This window comes from Oncorhynchus mykiss, chromosome 14, assembly GCF_013265735.2.
Source record: "Oncorhynchus mykiss isolate Arlee chromosome 14, USDA_OmykA_1.1, whole genome shotgun sequence".
Classification (NCBI taxonomy): Eukaryota; Metazoa; Chordata; class Actinopteri; order Salmoniformes; family Salmonidae; genus Oncorhynchus; species Oncorhynchus mykiss.
In genome coordinates, this window is record NC_048578.1 from 19,022,340 (window position 1) to 19,042,730 (window position 20,391).

The 20,391-nt window shown below is 42.5% G+C and overlaps 1 protein-coding gene across 11 annotated transcripts in view; it reads left to right on the forward strand.

Annotated features, from left to right (window-relative positions):
- Positions 1 to 20,391, forward strand: part of LOC110488945 (prominin-1-A) — a 112,831-nt gene that overhangs the window by 25,044 nt on the left and 67,396 nt on the right. For 7 of the 11 annotated variants that reach the window (XM_036943101.1, XM_036943092.1, XM_036943098.1 and 4 more), the window contains exons 2-3: positions 16,732 to 16,790; positions 17,419 to 17,445. In XM_036943101.1, coding sequence (XP_036798996.1) covers positions 16,732 to 16,790; positions 17,419 to 17,445 — 86 coding nt within the window. The remainder of the gene's footprint in view (positions 1 to 16,731; positions 16,791 to 17,418; positions 17,446 to 20,391) is intronic. The other 4 variants (XM_036943095.1, XM_036943100.1, XM_036943097.1 and 1 more) reach the window with 1 other exon arrangement.

Sequence of the window (20,391 nt, forward strand, 5' to 3'; positions counted from 1 at the left end):
ATGGTCTCCTGAGGGATCTCCTCCCAGACCTGGACTAAAGCATCCGCCAACTCCTGGACAGTGTGGTGGATGGAGCGAGACATGATGTCCCAGATGTGCTCAATTGGATTCAGGTCTGGGGAACGGGCGGGCCAGTCCAATGCATCAATGCCTTCCTCTTGCAGGTACTGCTGACACACTCCAGCCACATGAGGTCTAGCATTGTCTTGCATTAGGAGGAACCCAGGGCCAACCGCACCAGCATAAGGAGGATCTCATCTCGGTACTTAATGGCAGTCAGGCTACCTCTGACAAGCACATGGAGGGCTGTGCGGCCCCCCAAAGAAATGCCACCCCACACCATGACTGACCCACCGCCAAACCGGTCATGCTGGAGGATGTTGCAGGCAGCAGAACGTTCTCCACGGCGTCTCCAGACTGTCACGTCTGTCACATGTGCTCAGTGTGAACCTGCTTTCATCTGTGAAGAGCACAGGGCGCCAGTGGCGAATTTGCCAATCTTGGTGTTCTCTGGCAAATGCCAAACGTCCTGCACAGTGTTGGGCTGTGAGCACAAGCCCCACCTGTGGACGTCGGGCCCTCATACCACCCTCATAGAGTCTGTTTCTGACCGTTTGAGCAGACACATGCACTTTTGTGGCCTGCTGGAGGTAATTTTGCAGGGCTCTGGCAGTGCTCCCCCTGCTCCTCCTTGCACAAAGGCGGAGGTAGCGGTCCTGCTGCTGGGTTGTTGCCCTCCTACGTCCTCCTCCACGTCTCCTGATGTACTGGCCTGTCTCCTGGTAGCGCCTCCATGCTCTGGACACTACGCTGACAGACACAGCAAACCTTCTTGCCACAGCTCGCATTGATGTGCCATCCTGGATGAGCTGCACTACCTGAGCCACTTGTGTGGGTTGTAGACTCCGTCTCATGCTACCACTAGAGTGAAAGCACCACCAGCATTCAAAAGTGACCAAAACATCAGCCAGGAAGCATAGGAACTGAGAAGTGGTCTGTGGTCACCACCTGCAGAACCACTCCTTTATTGGGGGTGTCTTGCTAATTGCCTATAATGTCCACCTATTGTCTATTCCATTTGCACAACAATTTATTGTCAATCAGTGTTGCTTCCTAAGTGGACAGTTTGATTTCACAGAAGTGTGATTGACTTGGAGTTACATTGTGTTGTTTAAGTGTTCCCTTAATTTTTTTGAGCAGTGTATAAATAGGCCCTTTTCATTTCGTCTGGCTTGCCATTCCAAATAAAATTGAATATTTTTTGTTCATATAATTTAAAAAGCAGGTCACTAGGTGCAGGCAAAACCATAAGCAAATAGGGGAACTGTGATATGACTAAAGAGTTAATCAGGGTGATTTTTCCACAAATAGACAGGTATTGTCCTGTCCAGGGTAGTAAGATGTTATCTATTTTTGCTAACTTTCAATAAAAATATATTGGAGTGAGATCATTTCTTTCAGGATTTGTGTCCTGACTATGTCTACATCCCCCCGTCAGACCATTTTATTGGTTGGTAAACTTTTTTGTGATCCAATATGTAATATAGTGCATTTGTCATAATTTGGTTTTAATCCGGAGAGGTTAGCAAAAGTATCTAGATCCTCTATGAGGCTGTGGAGGGATTCTAATTGTGGTTTTAAAGGAAAACATGAATCATCCGGGTACAATGACACTTGTTTTTAAACCACGGATTTATAATAACTTAATATTATTGTTGGATCTAATTTTAACAGCTAACATTTTGATGGCAATAATAAATAGATATGCCGATAGTGGACAACCTTGTTTTACTCCTCTTGACAGTTTAAAACTTTGAGATGGAGCCATTATTTACTATTTTACACCTAGTGTTACTATACAAAACTTTAATCCATTTTATAAAATATTCTCCAAAATTGAAATATTCTAGTAATTTATACAGTGGGGCAAAAAAGTATTTAGTCAGCCACCAATTGTGCAAGTTCTCCCACTTAAAAAGATGAGAGAGGCCTGTAATTTTCATCATAGGTACACTTCAACTATGACAGACAAAATGAGAAAAAAAATCCAGAAAAGATTTTTAATGAATTTATTTGCAAATTAATGGTGGAAAATAAGTATTTGGTCACCTACAAACAAGCAAGATTTCTGGCTTTCACAGACCTGTAACTTCTTCTTTAAGAGGCTCCTCTGTCCTCCACTCGTTACCTGTATTACTGGCACCTGTTTGAACTTGTTATCAGTATAAAAGACACCTGTCCACAACCTCAAACAGTCACACTCCAAACTCCACTATGGCCAGGACCAAAGAGCTGTCAAAGGACACCAGAAACAACATTGTAGACCTGCACCAGGCTGGGAAGACTGAATCTGCAATAGGTAAGCAGCTTGGTTTGAAGAAATCAACTGTGGGAGCAAGTATTAGGAAATGGAAGACATACAAGACCACTGATAATCTCCCTCGATCTGGGGCTCCACGCAAGATCTCACCCCGTGGGGTCAAAATGATCACAAGAACGGTGAGCAAAAATCCCAGAACCACACGGGGGGACCTAGTGAATGACCTGCAGAGAGCTGGGACCAAAGTAACAAAGCCTACCATCAGTAACACACTACGCCGCCAGGGACTCAACTCCTGCAGTGCCAGAAGTGTCCCCCTGCTTAAGCCAGTACATGTCCAGGCCCGTCTGAAGTTTGCTAGAGAGCATTTGCATGATCCAGAAGAAGATTGGGAGAATGTCATTTGATCAGATGAAACCAAAATATAACTTTTTGGTAAAAACTCAACTCGTAGTGTTTGGAGGACACTGTATATCTCACTAGGTCAGTGTCACGGCCTTCGTCGGAAAAAGAAGAGGAGTCATTGGACCAAAATGCAGCGGGGTACGTGTTCAGCTTTATTAGCTTAACTGACTGAACACTGAACACAATATAACAAAAGAATAGCCGAAACAGTTCTGCAAGGTGCAACCAACACTAAACAGAAAATAACCACCCACAACTAACAGTGGGAAAACAGGCTACCTAAGTATGGTTCTCAATCAGAGACAACGAAAGACAGCTGTCCCTGATTGAGAACCATACCAAAACATAGAAATACAAAACCTAGACATACAAACATAGAATGCCCACCCACATCACACCCTGCCCAAACAAAAAATAGAAACATACAAAGCAATCTACGGTCAGGGTGTGACAGTCAGGGTATTTAAGCCTCCCTATATCCACGAATTCCAGTATATCCATGACATTCATGATTTCCTTAAGTGCCTGAGGGTGATAGTTTGTAGTGTGATTTCCTTTACGGTCCATAGAGGTATTTGAAAACGTATTAAAATCTCCTACCATAATAATAGAGTCTAGTGTTGGTTGTAGAGTTGATCAATTCTTATTTATATTTTCAAAGAAGCTTGGATCATCATTATTTGGCGCATATTGGTTAATAAGCCTTATCTGTTTATTGTCCAATAACATATTTTAAATAATCCATCTACCTTCATGATCTATTTGGACAATTTGCACATTTGGATCAAAATTACCTTTAATTAATATCATCACCCCCGTTTGAATTTTCTTTGCCCATGGGAGAAATATATTTCACCCCCCCCCCCCCCCCGTCCTTTTTCCACAAAACTTAATCTAAAATTGTTGAATGAGTTTCCTGTAAACAATAGATATTATATTCCTTCTCTTTTAGCCAGGTAAATACTGATGGTCTTTTCTTATTATCTGCTAAGCCATTACAATTATAACTGGCTATACTTACTTCACCACTTAACATAATGAGACACATGTTTCAATTCTATTTATCAAAATATATGTTTGTAAACGTACCATTAAAAAGTAACTTGATTGAGTGTCTATATAGCTGTACCATGATATTTGCATTGCTACTAAGTAAACCTCCAATTGGTCCCCACTATTCCACCTGCTAAAAGCCCTCCTCATCCCAAGTTGGGTTGTCATCCCAATGCCTGGCAGACCACCCCCGACCCCTCTTAAAAGTCCTGTTTCTTATTTTCCATAAATAGCTATTATTTGTAGTAATGTTGTCAATTTATGCAAAGTAATTTTACCTCTCACCAGTCTCGCCATTACCAAAATTACATTATGGCAAGCAATTATTATATTACCAAACAATTATTGTGAATCATCCTATATTGTCCCACACATCTTTTACTCCCTCGCAACAGTTGTGGGATACACACACAACACACACTCAACCCCTTTCCCCCACAACAACCATAGACTCAGATTCTCAACAGTTGCACCATCCCGGAGCCCAACTCAAGGAAGGTCTTGATTTACGAATGCATATACAGTTTGCAGCTGTATGAGAAGGCCTGCAAAACTGCGCAAATAAATGGGAAGAAATGGGGAAATTTGATTAACCATTGTCACGTCCAAGATGATTGTCACGTCCTATTGTCACGTCCTAACCATTGTCACGTCCTATTAGTGTGCCACCAGGGCCACAATAATATGCCCCCTCTCTGAAAGTCCAAGTTTGACCCCCTCCCCTTGGGTTACTGCAGCTAGTGTTGCCAGCACTACCACTGCCTGGGTGGGGGCACACTACCGGAATCTCCACCGGCTCGGTACAAGGTCGTCAAGGTTCTCATTAGCAGCTTTGAACATTTCCTTGTATATTATGCTCTCCCATCAGGGGGCTTTGGCTTTGCAGGACCAACCCTGCCAAGCAGGCTCAGAATCTTGAGGCGGCGGTGCTGCTCTAGAAGGTCTCATTTTGGCTGTATACAGGCTGCTTACAGCAGGCCTATAAAACAGATAGGGACTTCTCCTTAGTATCTGGGTCGTTCAGGTGGGTGTCTAGGGTATAGGGTTGTGGACCGTTCCATCAATATAGGACCATAAATAAATATATTAGATGTATAATTTATTTGAGAAATGTAGTTCCCCATGATAGGACAATAAATAAATGAGATGTATAATTTATTTTAAAAACGCTGTTCCACCATGATTGGACAACAGATAAATAAATAAGATGTATAATTCATTATAAAATGTATATCCCTCATCCGCACAACATTGAAAGCTCTCTCACAACACCTGCTCACAGAAATACATTGGTTCTGGGATATGCAACCATTTCCTTTCTCTCTCAACGCCACACTTTCCCAAACACCAAAAAAGCACACCACACCATCCATCCACACACACTGTGCCTTCTGTTTACTATGTTTTTACCTCCACCATGTTGAATTAGTGCTTTTGTGTTCCAATTAGTTACATTTGAAGATAAATAGAAAAGCTATATTTTTTTGTTGTATTATTACAATCCATAACAGGGCTAGAATTGTGTGTTTCATTATTTGCCTCTATGAGAACTTTGTCATTTTTAAAATAGCCATGGAGTCTCTTTGTGTCTCTGAACAACTGGTTATCAATATACAGTTTAATCAACCACGAGAGCTACGCGTTTCCATTTCAATCTGTTTCCTTGAAAATTGGATACAGAACCGTACGACGTTCTGCAATTACCTTCGGGAACTGGTCATTCATGCCTATTTCCGTGCCAGCAAGTCCTATACCCAGGCTTTTAACCATTATTTTGTCTTTAAAGAAAGCAAATTTGGCTACAATTGGGCGTTCATACCTCTGCCCTCTCTGTCCGAAGCGGTGTACACGTTTGAGTTGGATTTTGTTGTTAGCTTCGGGTGGGATCTGAAGAGCTGTAAGGAGGAACTCTCTAACTACAGATTCAGGAACAACTTGTTCTTTCTCTTGGATACCTGTAAGTAGCAGATTCTCTCTCATGAATCTAGTCTGTATGTCATGTAAGGCTACTCTCAGAACAATGTTCTCCTTTTTAAGTTAAAACATAGAAATACAAAACCTAGACATACAAACATAGAATGCCCACCCACATCACACCCTGACCAAACAAAAAATAGAAACATACAAAGCAATCTACGGTCAGGGTGTGACAGTCAGGGTATTTAAGCCTCCCTATATCCACGAATTCCAGTATATCCATGACATTCATGATTTCCTTAAGTGCCTGAAGGTGATAGTTTGTAGTGTGATTTCCTTTACGGTCCATAGAGGTATTTGAAAACGTATTAAAATCTCCTACCATAATAATAGAGTCTAGTGTTGGTTGTAGAGTTGATCAATTCTTATTTATATTTTCAAAGAAGCTTGGATCATCATTATTTGGAGCATATTGGTTAATAAGCCTTATCTGTTTATTGTCCAATAACATATTTTAAATAATCCATCTACCTTCATGATCTATTTGGACAATTTGCACATTTGGATCAAAATTACCTTTAATTAATCAAGAAAGCAAATTTGGCAACAATTGGGCGTTCATACCTCTGCCCTCTCTGTCCGAAGCGGTGTACACGTTTGAGTTGGATTTTGTTGTTAACTTATCTTATAAAAAACAATCAATCTTAACATAATCAGTAGTTAGCTACACATGGTTGATAATATTACTAGTTTATCTAGCTTGTCCTGCGTTGCATATAATCGATGCGGTGCCTGTTAATTTATTAGCGAATCACAGCCTACTTTGCCAAATGGGTGATGATTTAACAAGCGCATTCGCGAAAAAAGCACTGTGTGTACCTAACCATAAACATCAATGTCTTTCTTAAAATCAATACACAAGTGTATATTTTTAAACCTGTATATTTAGTTAATATTGCCTGCTAACATGAATTTATTTTAACTAGGGAAATTGTGTCCCTTCTCTTGCGTTCTGTGCAAGAAGTGTCAGGGTATAATGCAGCAGTTTGGGCTGCCTGGCTCGTTGCGAACTGTGTGAAGACCATTTCTTCCTAACAAAGACCGTAATTAATTTGCCAGAATTGTACATAATTATGACATACCATTGAAGGTTGTGCAATGTAACAGCAATATTTAGACTTAGGGATGCCACCCGTTCGATAAAATACGGAATGTTTCCGTATTTCACTGAAAGAATAAACTTTTTATTTTCGAAATGATAGTTTCCGGATTTGACCATATTAATTATCTAAGGCTCATATTTCTGTCTGTTATTATATTATAATTAAGTCTATGATTTGATATTTGATAGAGCAGTCTGACTAAGCGGTGGTAGGCAGCAGCAGGCTCGTAAGCATTCATTCAAACAGCACTATCCTGCATTTGTCAGCAGCTCTTCACTGTGCTCCAAGCATTGCACTGTTTATGACTTCAAGCCTATTAACTCCCGAGATTAGGATGGCAATACTATAGTGCCTATAAGAGGATCCAATCAAGGTTGATGAAATTCAAATGGTATAGAGAGAAATAGTCCTATAATTTCTATAATATCACCTCCCTGACCAAGGCCCTTCTCCCCCGATTGCTCAGTTCGGCCGGGCGGCGAACTCGACGAAGAGTCTTGGTGGTTACAAACTTCTTCCATTTAAGAAGGATGGAGGCCACTGTGTTCTTGGGGATCTTCAATGCTGCAGACATTTTTTGGTACCCTTTCCAGATCTGTGCCTCAACACAATCCTGTCTCGGTGCTCTACGGACAATTCCTTCGACCTCATGGCTTGGTTTTTGCTCTGACATGCACTGTCAACTGTGGGACCTTATATAGACAGTGTGTGCCTTTTCCAAATCATGTCCTATCAATTGAATTTACCCCAGGTGGACTCCAATCAAGTTGTAGAAACATCTCAATGGTGATCAATGTAAACAGCATGCACCGGAGCCCATTTTCAAGTCTCACAGCAAAGGGTCTGAATACTAATTTGTCATTATTGGGTATTGTATGTAAATTGCTGAGATTTTGTATTTATTTAATCCATTTTAGAATAATGCTGTAACGTAAGAAAATTTGAATAAAGTCAAGGTTTCTGAATACTTTCCGAAGGCACTGTATGTATCATATTGCTCTCAGAAGAGACCTGCATTGCTGTGTTTTCCCATCACTGATTTAATATATGCCTTCCAATGTACCCCTACTGACATTGAGTCCTACCTATCTTACTGTGTAATAGAACCCTAGCCTCAGTGAGAGACACAGCTCTCTTGTTTACCGCTGGGCCTAAGGGACTGTTTACATCCACTTGAGGAATGGGAATTCAGCCACACTATTCAATCCTGGTTAGCTGGGTTTGGAACATCCTCCTGACCTGTTTCTATAGCCCTAGCATCACTATATCACCCATACCTGTTTCTATAGCCCTAGCATCACTATATCCTCCTGACCTGTTTCTATAGCCCTGGTATCACTATATCCTCCTGACCTGTTTCTATAGCCCTAGCATCACTATATCCCCCTGACCTGTTTCTATAGCCCTAGCATCACTATATCCCCCTGACCTGTTTCTATAGCCCTAGTATCACTATATCCTCCTGACCTGTTTCTATAGCCCTAGCATCACTATATCCCCCTGACCTGTTTCTATAGCCCTAGTATCACTATATCCTCCTGACCTGTTTCTATAGCCCTAGTATCACTATATCCTCCTGACCTGTTTCTATAGCCCTAGTATCACTATATCCCCCTGACCTGTTTCTATAGCCCTAGTATCACTATATCCTCCTGACCTGTTTCTATAGCCCTAGCATCACTATATCCCCCTGACCTGTTTCTATAGCCCTAGCATCACTATATCCTCCTGACCTGTTTCTATAGCCGTAGCATCACTATATCCTCCTGACCTGTTTCTATAACCCTAGTATCACTATGTCCTCCTGACCTGTTTCTATAACCCTAGTATCACTGTCCTCCTGACCTGTTTCTTTAGCCCTAGTATCATTATTTCCTCCTTCCCTGTTTCTATAGCCCTAGTATCACTATATCCCCCTGACCTGTTTCTATAGCCCTAGCATCACTATATCCCCCTGACCTGTTTCTATAGCCCTAGTATCACTATGTCCTCCTGACCTGTTTCTATAGCCCTGGTATCACTATATCCCCCTGACCTGTTTCTATAGCCCTAGTATCACTATGTCCTCCTAGCCCCAACACACATTGGATCTCTTCCCCCTCCTGCCAATCCTTTACCCTGATATTATGACATCTGCGTTTCATCTACCTTTCAGTTTTTATAATAGTCACAATAAGTCAGGCACAACTGATGTCGTCATGACTCTATATGATTATGATGAGAACAGATACTGAAACATGAGCAGCATTTTAGGTCAGTAAACTAGCTTGAAGACAAACCCACAAGAGTATGCTTATACTGTTCACAAGCTACTGCATCCTCATCAGTGTATCTATGCATGCCTATTGTAATGCTTCATGACATTATAGTGTTTAAGTAGCAAGTTATCTAACTTTGGAAAACTGACACATATGCTGAACATGTCCTATATTTCAACTATAATTTTCTCTTTGGTTTATTATAAGCATGAATAAAATAAAACCTTATTATGCCTAATCACTGTTTACCAAAGATAAAAACAATGTTGCTTTGGGATATTTAACCAGACATAACAATTTCAGTGTAGATGTAAGCTTTTCAAACAGTTCTGCAACTACAGTATGTTTTGTGAGTTTACATTTTTGTGTTTAGTAACTGTATAGCTCTTTTTGGGTTCAATGGGAGGTCAAGGCAGACTGTATTACTTCTGCGTGGTCAGTTTGAGGCCGTGTCTCTACAACTGTCAACACCAGCTGCAGATTGTGTTACCCATGCCAGGAGCACAGAGTTTCAAAACCCAGAGGCGCAACAACACGAGACTTCCGGGAAGGCTTGCGAAGCAGACCGAGGACACCAGGCTGGGTTTTGAGAAGTCAATGAGAGAAGTGAAAAATGTATTCCTTAGTTGTTAATTTTCACAAAATCAAATGGCACAACCTAGATTCTAGCCAATGTCTTAAGTAATTGAACCTGTTATTACTCCAACCTCGTGAAAGTGACAATCTGACACGTTTACATTTTTGTCAATAACTACGTTATAGTGAAGGTGTGCATTTGATTTGGCGGCATGCACATACGCAGTTCACGAGAGACGGCCTTTAGACCCGATGACGTGTATCTGCGCTTGAGTTTAGCTAGCCAACGTCTCCATGACATCACCCTCAAGCGTGATCGGTATTTCTATTGGAGAAGCAGTTTCTGCCTATCTTCATACTGTACTGCGGCCCGTGGGCCAAATCTGTCCCGCCAACAATATTATGTGGCCCCCCAAATGAATTATGAATATTTTTTTCATTTAAAAAAATAACATAATAATGAAAAATGATCAGACCCGAGATGCAAAAACTCCCAAATGCAATGTCCCAAGAAGGAAGTTACACTACCTACATAATGCAAAGTTACATTTTCATTAACTTCATTCATGAGAGAGAATGCAGGACACAGTCAACTAATAAAGCCTGCAGCAGACCATTTTGTGGCGCTGAAACGTAAAGCTGCAACCACAGCGCAATCAATAGGAGTTGAACCTACACAAGTCGAGTAATTCATTTCATAAATAATCATTTTAATTTGACTTTACAAACAACAAGAGAGCTTAAATTGAGTTTATTTCTTCTGAGCCTAGGCATATATAAAATAACAACTGGCTGGGTTAGGCTATAAGGCTAAACAGCATCTTTCACAATCAAAAAATATATGGCCTAATAGAAGTGGGATTTTTATTTATTTATTAGGCCTACTTACAATTGCACCTGGCCAAAAATGTAGAAACCTGTGTCTGAATGTCTGTATCGGAATAAAATGCTCCTGTAACGACAGAACAAACTGTCAGCTTGAGACCTAAATATCCCTGGATAAGCACTCACAATAATGTTAGTATTTACTAAATACAGTCATATAGGACACTACGTTGCTTACTCAATGAGAAAAGTTTCATCCCCCTCGGACACGATCTTGTGGATGTCGCGTGAGAGAGTTGTGATTTTGATGCGCAGGCAATCCTCCATTGATTTATGTGAAAGCCGGTTACTGTCGTGAGTCTATATTGCGTTCTTGGAGGAAATGAGGACTCACAGGTGTAAGTCAATCCTAACATTGTTAGCACATAAAATGCACGTTTCTTTATTGGCTGTATTCCTCTGAGCATGCCACCCAAAATACAAACAAGGACTCGGCACTCCTGTGCGCATCCCCGATTTGTCTCGATGTCTCAAATTCAGCCAGCTTAGTTTGAATTGCGGCCTCATCCAGCGATGGTATCGTTTTCTTAGCAAGGAAGGAGAATTATCCACCTGGGCAGCCTGTGAGAGGATCACGTACAAACACAATGATATCCTTGGGCATTCTGTAGTCTTCAAATCTGGTGGAGAAGTTGTCCCTCAGCTGCTTGATGAAATCTCCCATGCTGTGGCCTGTCGTTTGTTCAGTGTGCTGATGTGCAGAAGCCTTCCAGATGTCAAGTCCAAATCGAACAACTCAAGCTTCCTAGTAAAGGCCTTATATTTTTCCACCATGTCCACGACCGTTTTCCATCTTCCTTGTAACTGGAAATTTAACCCATTTAAGTGACAGAATATGTCAGCCAAAAAAGCTGTGTGTAGCTTGCAGTTAACAAAAATATTTCTGCGTCTGGAATCTGGGGTGGGAAGGCCACTTTGAAAGTTCCATGCTTAGATTCATAATGACGTCTGAGATTTAATTATTTGCAAACAGCGACATTTTCATTGCAAATAAGACATACTGGCTTGGCATTGGAAAAAGATGGTAAGATGAACACATATCTCTCTGTACATTCTTCCCTGAAACTTTGATTTTCATTATCCACCTTTTTTTAAATACTTTTTGAGAGCGACATTTTCTCTTGCTATCAAGCTAATTGTGTTGAATGAATGTTGATGTAAGAAAAAGTAGTGTAGCCTACTGTAGGCTACGTAAACCTGTTTTTCCCCACCAATCAATGCACAAAGAAATAGGCAAAAATAATAATTGAATAGAGACATGGTGATTTTAAGTGTAATCAGATTGAAATGATTATGTTATTGTCACTGAATTTGTTATGTACTAATCAGATTTGTTAAAAATGTTGTTACATTTGTAGTGTAGGAAAATGTATTGTGCTAATACTATAAAGTAATTATGCTCTGGCCCACCAACTATTAGCTCAGAAAACATTTGGCAGGAGGCAAAACATAGTTGACAAACCCTGCTGTACTGTCTTTGCCATGAGGCTTTCAAGCTTCAAGGTGAAGTCTCCTGCACCCACCCGCCATCTTTGACTGACCTAAAAACACCTATTGTTTTTGGTTCATACACAAGCGTTTACATCCTAAAATAAAACTCCAAGTCAGTATACAGAGCAGACCAGTACAATGTTGTTAGGTCAAAATGAAGACGAGAGACTCTCAGACATGGCCCTCCAATAACTGACGATTTTCCATTGCACAAGGTGGAACAGGACATACATGAGGAACTATTACTTTGTTAATGGTCATGTGTGTCTCATACGCTTTTCAACACCGTCAGTGAGGTAAAGGTGGCAGGCCAGTTCCTCTTCATTAGTGTTAAAGAGTCCCCTGGATCTAATACCATTAGCAAGTCAGCTAGCAGCACAGCAGCTGACATGGGTTTATACATGTTACTTGGAATTAATTGGCTGAACATTATAATAGTAATATTGGTCACTTCACCTTTTTTAATTGCATGCCTCCTCTTCTTCCCACAGCATTAGGTTCAGTGAAACACAGAGATAATAGTAACACTTGACTCCGATTTTCAGTCAAACCATATCTAGGTAGCTAACTAGCCAAGTAGAAACCCATGTGTCAGATAATGGCAGTGGTAATTTGTACTGACAGTGAAAGGTGTGAGCAATTTCTGCTATTTGTATTATATGTCAAAATCATTTTTACTAAGGACTCTTTTCTGGTGAGGACTGGCATGTACGTCCCATCCATATGCAAGCACTTCCTCCTTTCAACACAATTTAATGTCAAGACAAAGATATTGAAGTTGGTTTTCCATGGAACATGTGTTAGTTAGCCGCAATGATCTTCATAAAAGCAAGAATAATTGGGTGAATGAGAAGCCTGAGGCAACCTCCTCTCTTCAATCACAGTCCATATTTTGAGTAATAGATGGTCCATCTTCACTACAAAAGTGCCTGTCAACGATTACCTCCCTCCTTAGGGTGTCTTTATTAAAATGTTTGGCTATTCCTGCCTGTGAAAAAAAACTGCATTGCAGCAAGAGCAGGCCCCTTGTCTCTTTTTTTTCATTCCAGGCAGCTTTACGCCACTGTCATCATCATTTGTGAGAAATTAACACAACTGATGAGAAGAGTGCTACATGCCATGTTCCACCACATTCCCAATATGCCACACAGAGAGAGTGTCAAGAGGGTTTGAGAAGTGGCAATACTGTCGCAGTATTTTCATTCTGCAGTAGTATCTCAGTAATATGACGTATTATCAAAGCTTTATCCTTTCACCTCATGGAAGCTTGGTGCTTGACCCTTTCACCGCATGGAAGCTTAGTGCTTGACCCTTTCACCTCAAGAAATCTTGGTGTTTGACCCTTTCACCTCATGAAAGCTTTGTGCTTGACCCTTTCACCTCATGAAAGCTTTGTGCTTGACCCTTTCACCTCATGACTTTGCTTTTACCTCGTGTCAGTCTGACAAAATATAATCAGTGGCTTTGTTTTTAGCTTTCCAATATGAACAACTAGGCCCTGTATATGTGTTCATATTTGACCTGCACAGAACATGTTTACTTCAACATGTCCATGTAGGGCAACCCAGCCCCCAAAGTGTCTTGTTTTATGAACTGTATGCAATCATTTCCTCTGTGTTGTCTTAAGAATTCAGCATTCTCTTTGTTGATCTTGCCAACTCCCATTGTCACACCTCTGAGAGTTTACATCATGTACAGTGGGGCAAAAAAAGTATTTAGTCAGCCACCAATTGTGCAAGTTCTCCCATTTAAAAAGATGGGAGAGGCCTGTAATGTTCATCATAGGTACACTTCAAATATGACAGCCAAAATGAGAAAAAAAAATCCAGAAAATCACATTGTAGGATTTTTAATGAATTTATTTGCAAATTATGGTGGAAAATAAGTATTTGGTCAATAACAAAAGTTTATCTCAATACTTTGTTATATACCCTTTGTTGGCAATGACAGAGGTCAAACGTTTTCTGTAAGTCTTCACAAGGTTTTCACACACTGTTGCTGGTATTTTGGCCCATTCCTCCATGCAGATCTCCTCTAGAGCAGTGATTTTTTGGGGCTGCTGCTGGGCAACACGGACTTTCAACTCCCTCCAAAGATTTTCTATGGGGTTGAGATCTGGAGACTGGCTAGGCCACTCCAGGACCTTGAAATGCTTCTTACGAAGCCACTCCTTCATTGCCCGGGCGGTGTGTTTGGGATCATTGTCATACTGAAAGACCCAGCAACGTTTCATCTTCAATGCCCTTGCTGATAGAAGGTGGTTTTCACTCAAAATCTCACGATACATGGCCCCATTCATTCTTTCCTTTACACGGATCAGTCACCCCCATGCTTCACAGTAGGTATGGTGTTCTTTGGATGCAACTCAGCATTCTTTGTCTTCCAAACACGACGAGTTGAGTTTTTACCAAAAAGTTATATTTTGGTTTCATCTGACCATATGACATTCTCCCAATCTTCTTCTGGATCATCCAAATGCTCTCTAGCAAACTTCAGACGGGCCTGGACATGTACAGGCTTAAGCAGGGGGACACGTCTGGCACTGCAGGATTTGAGTCCCCGGCGGCGTAGTGTGTTACTGATGGTAGGCTTTGTTACTTTGGTCCCAGCTCTCTGCAGGTCATTCTGGGATTTTTGCTCACCGTTCTTGTGATCATTTTGACCCCACGGGGTGAGATCTTGCGTGGAGCCCCAGATCGAGGGAGATTATCAGTGGTCTTGTATGTCTTCCATTTCCTAATAATTGCTCCCACAGTTGATTTCTTCAAACCAAGCTGCTTACCTATTGCAGATTCAGTCTTCCCAGCCTGGTGCAGGTCTACAATGTTGTTTCTGGTGTCCTTTGACAGCTCTTTGGTCCTGGCCATAGTGGAGTTTGGAGTGTGACTGTTTGAGGTTGTGGACAGGTGTCTTTTATACTGATAACAAGTTCAAACAGGTGCCATTAATACAGGTAACGAGTGGAGGACAGAGGAGCCTCTTAAAGAAGAAGTTACAGGTCTGTGAGAGCCAGAAATCTTGCTTGTTTGTAAGTGACCAAATACTTATTTTCCACCATAATTTGCAAATCAATTCATAAAAAATCCTACAATGTGATTTTCTGGATTTTTTTCCCTCATTTTGTCTGTCCTAGTTGAAGTGTACCTATGATGAAAATTAGGCCTCTCTCATCTTTTTAAGTCAGAGAACTTGCACAATTGGTGGCTGACTAAATACTTTTTTGCCCCACTGTAGGTCTGATATCTGATTGGAGGTTAACTTTACAGTAGTAGTATTTGTCAACAACTCAGATTTTGAATCCAAACAACTGAGATGTTTAGAAAATATTCATTGTTCTTTCTCTTATGTTCCTGACCAGGCGATGTCAGAGGAAGGCCCTAAAAATTGTCAAAGACCCCAGCCACCCCAGTCATAGACTGTTCTCTGTACTACCGCATGGCAAGCGGTACCGGTGTGCCAAGTCTAAGACAAAAAGGCTTCTCAACAGTTTTTACCCCCAAGCCATAAGACTCCTGAACATCTAACCAAATGGTTACCCAGACTATTTGCATTTTGTGCCCCCTCCCAACCCCTCTTTTACACAGCTGCTACTCTCTGTTTATCTTATATGCATAGTCACTTTAACTATACATTCATGTACATACTACCTCAATAAGCCTGACTAACAGGTGTCTGTATATAGCCTTGCTACTCTTTTTTCAAATGTCTTTTTACTGTTGTTTTATTTCTTTACTTACCTACACACACACACGCATACCTTTTTTTCCGCACCATTGGTTAGAGCCTGTAAGTAAGCATTTCACTGTAAGGTCTGCTACACCTGTTGTATTCGGCGCACGTGACAAATACACTTGGATTTGATTTGATTTGCTGTGGTGAGATACCTACCCTGTTTCTCTCCTTCTCCCATGAGCTATGGGCCATGGCACAAGCCATGGTTTCTTTGTCTCTCTCTGTCTCTGACCATGCTTAGAATAATGCCTTGCAATGCTTGTTAATGCTTTGTAACTTAAGCTTCATGCCTTGTATGTGAATCCATTCATTTTACAAAGTAATTAAATACACTTGTACTTAGGATTCCATTCCCAGACATTTCTTCATTGCCTATTACTGTAACTCAACCATAGTCCAATCTATCTTTATGGAGTCAGATAACCATTTAAGTAGGCTAATGGCTTAGTCTTATTACGAGTTGCATGTGATGTGTATACAGTATATAGTATACTGTATATACACATATCAAATATTACTGCCCACTAGATGTCTAGAGTTCTACATTTATACTATACGGTATCATCCACCACTACTGGAGATGCAATAGCCGGTTTCTAGATCAGTGGGTAGCTTTTCTGGACACACACAATTAAATAGAACACTATCATGTATCTCTGGCTGAACCCCCGTGGATATGATATACTGTAAATAACAAATTATTAGCCTTCATATTCTGTAGCTGGTTCTCTGTGTACTATAGCATCACAGTACTGTAAGTCATTTACTACTGTACAGTTTAGAGCTGAAAGGTGGTCCTCAGGGGGTGGTGTTGTTAATGTTTCTGTACTGTACTTATGGGGGAACATGATGTTGCGTAACAAACTGTGACAGCCGCTGAACTGCGACAAGCGGACCTCACACTGTGTCTGTTTCCTCCATGTCGTTTCAGATCTCGTCGTCAAAGTCGCCAAGGATAAATTTGGAGCCATTCAGTCGGAGTATCAGAAGGTGAGTCTGTTTGTGTACACACTTTATGTTTATCTGTGCTTGTTCATAGATTTTTATGATCTGACTTTCTCACTAGTGTCACGCAGTTATTTATGATACGGAAATGACTCATATTTGAGATGTTGTGCACTTCCCTATCTATTCTAAAGCAATGTGTTAATGACTTTTGTAATCCAAGGCGAGACCTTCTTATGTGTTAGTACGCTGGAAGAACAGTTATTGCCTCTGGCAATGTGTACGACAGCAAACAGAGGGAGAAATCAGTCGTGTTTTTGTCTAATAAACACCTTTAATTAACAACTAATTTTTTCTTTGAAGATCTAGGCTTCTCCTGAATCTTCAGAAGAAAAGTGTTGAATGTTTCCAGACAGCATTTATTTATTCCAGACAGCATTTATTTAACTGTTTTGAAGCCTCCAGTCAATTGCAGGTCAAAACATTAAAACGACATCAAAGATGGAATGTACTATACATTAGAGCCTATAGATGCTCTTTGTCTGTATGTGCAACTGTCTGATTATGCATGTGAATTTTAAGTTTGATTTTCTGCTTCATCCACATTATTTCTTTGACTCTGCGTTGCCTTTGTCTTCTGCATGCCTTCTTCATCTGACTGGGCAATCCTCAGCCAGAGAACATTGTGCTGACGCTCCAGGTAAAGTTTGCACACTACCTAGCCTCCTATACCTTCATCCACCTGTATGGTCCCAGTCCTTCCCCAACTACCCCTCACCCATCTAGCATATCTTTAGCTCACTCTGCCATCACATTTATTGAAGTGACCCAGCGGGCAAAACTCGTTGCAATGAGATCAGATGTTGCAATGACAACATGAGGTTGTACACTCATGGCAAAAGGACATTTTGTTTACATGTCTTTTTAGCAACTATAAAAAATACCTCTTTATCTGCTTCTAATATGGTTATCTGACATCTCTTCAACCAGAAAACCAGACTTCATAACTTGACTGTCTATTCCCATGACAAATGTTGTCCGCTGGGGTGAGGGTCCTAGAAACTACTTAAGATAAATGGTCATAATTGGAATTCGATTCAAAGTTCTATGACAGTCAGGATATAACCAATGGGTTTATATGGGCTTTTACTGTAATGTATTAAATTATCCAGAGGAGGCTGGTGGAGGGAGCTATAGGAGGACGGTCTCAACGTAATGGCGGGAATGGAATAGATTTTCATTGATTCCATGTGATTGATGTGTTTGGTACCATTCCAATGATTCCATTCCAGACTTTTCAATGAGCCGGTCCTCCTATAGCTCCTTGCACCAGCCTCCTCTGATGTGATCATACCAGTCATACAATGATAGGCACAGTTCATATCTGTGTATGAGCAATTTCTTAAAGGGTCAAATGTGTTTAGGACCAGGGATTTCCATGGCAACCATTCAGTCAGGCTGAGCAGTGTGATTTTCCTCTTCTCTCCCAGCCAGCCAGTCAAACCATTGCCATGCTGAGCCTCACTTGAGCCCTAGCTGTGCTGCTGAGGCCAGAACTCCAGTTAAATCCCAAGACTGATATATTCAGTACAGTCATAGTCCATAAAGAACCTCATATATCACATTCCCATATGACTGGAGAGATTGTGTCATACTGATTTTCATACAGTGCATTCGGAGGGTAGTCAGACCCCTTCCCCTTTTCCACATTTTGTTACTTTACAGCTGTCACGCCCTGACCATAGTTTACTTTGTATTTTCTATGTTTTGATTTGGTCAGGGTGTGATCTGAGTGGGCATTCTATGTTACATGTCTAGTTTGTCTAGTTCTATGTTCGGCCTGATATGGTTCTCAATCAGAGGCAGGTGTTTGTCATTGTCTCTGATTGGGAACCATATTTAGGTAGCCTGGGTTTCACTGTGTGTTTGTGGGTGATTGTTCCTGTCTATGTGTTTTTCACTAGATAGGCTGTTTTAGGTTTTCGTTACGTTCATCACGTTCTTTATTTTTGTAGTGTTTGCATTGATTCGTGTTTTACGTTTGTTCATTAAAACATGGATCGTAAACCACACGCTGCATTTTGGTCCGACTCTCCTTCTCACGAAGAAAACCGTTACAGAATCACCCACCACCAACGGACCAAGCAGCGTGTCAACAGGCAGGAGCAGCGCGAGGAGACGCGCAATAAGGACTTCTGGACATGGGAGGAAATCCTCGACGGGAGAGGACCCTGGGCTAAACCAGGGGAGTGTAACCGCCCAAAGGTGCAGCAGGAGAAGCAGGAGCAGCTGCAGTGGGAGAGGCTGCACCACCTGGAGAAATGGACATGGGAGGAAGAACTGGACGGTAAAGGACCCTGGGCTCAGCCTGGAGAATATCGCCGCCCCAAGGAGGAACTGGAGGCGGCGAAAGCTGAGAGGCGCAGATATGAGGAGGCAGCACGACGTAGCGGATGGAAGCCTGAGAGGCAGCCCCAAAAATTTCTTGGGGGGGGGCTAACAGGGAGTATGGCTATGCCAGGTAGGAGACCTGGGCAGACTCCCTGTGCTTACCGGGGGGCTAGAGAGACCGGACAGGCACCGTGTTATGCAGTGGTGCGCACGGTGTCTCCAGTGCGGGTGCATAGCCCGGTGCGGTATATTCCAGCTCCGCGTGTCTGCCGGGCTAGATTGAGCGTCGAGCCTAATGCCATGAAGCCGGCTCTACGCAGCTGGTCCCCAGTGCGTCTCCTTGGGCCGGTTTACATGGCACCAGCCTTGCGCTCGGTGTCTCCGGTTCGCCTGCATAGTCCAGTGCGGGCTATTCCACCTCGCCGCACTGGCAGGGTGACCGTGAGCATTCAACCAGGTAAGGTTGGGCAGGCTCGGTGCTCAAGAGCTCCAGTGCGCCTGCACGGTCCGGTTTTTCCAGTACCACCTCCACACCCCAGCCCTCCGGTAGCAGCTCCCCGCACCAGGCTTCCTGTGCGTGTCCTCGGCCCAGTACCACCAGTGCCAGCACCACGCATCAGGCCTACAGTGCGCCTCGCCTGTCCAGCGCTGTCAGAGCCTCCCTTCTCTTCAGCGCTGTCGGAGTCTCCCGCCTGTTCAGAACTGCCAGTTAGCATAGAGCTGCCAGTTAGCATAGAGCTGCCAGTTAGCATAGAGCTGCCAGTTAGCATAGAGCTGCCAGTTAGCTTAGAGCTGCCAGTCTGCAAGGAGCTGCCAGTCTGCAAGGAGCTGCCAGTCTGCATAGAGCTGCCAGTCTGCATGGAGCTGCCAGTCTGCAAGGAGCCGCCAGAGCTGCCAGTCTGCAGGATGCCGCCAAAGCTGCCAGTCTGCAAGGAGCCGCCAGAGCTGCCAGTCTGCAAGGAGCCGCCAGAGCTGCCAGTTAGCATGGAGCAGCCAGGGCCGCCAGTCAGCATGGAGCAGCCAGGGCCGCCAGTCAGCATGGAGCAGCCAGGGCCGCCAGTCAGCATGGAGCAGCCAGGGCCGCCAGTCAGCATGGAGCAGCCAGTCAGCATGGAGCAGCCAGTCAGCATGGAGCAGCCAGAGCAGCCAGTCAGCATGGAGCAGCCAGAGCTGCCAGTCAGCATGGAGCAGCCAGTCAGCATGGAGCAGCCAGAGTTGCCAGTCAGCATGGAGCAGCCAGTCAGCATGGAGCAGC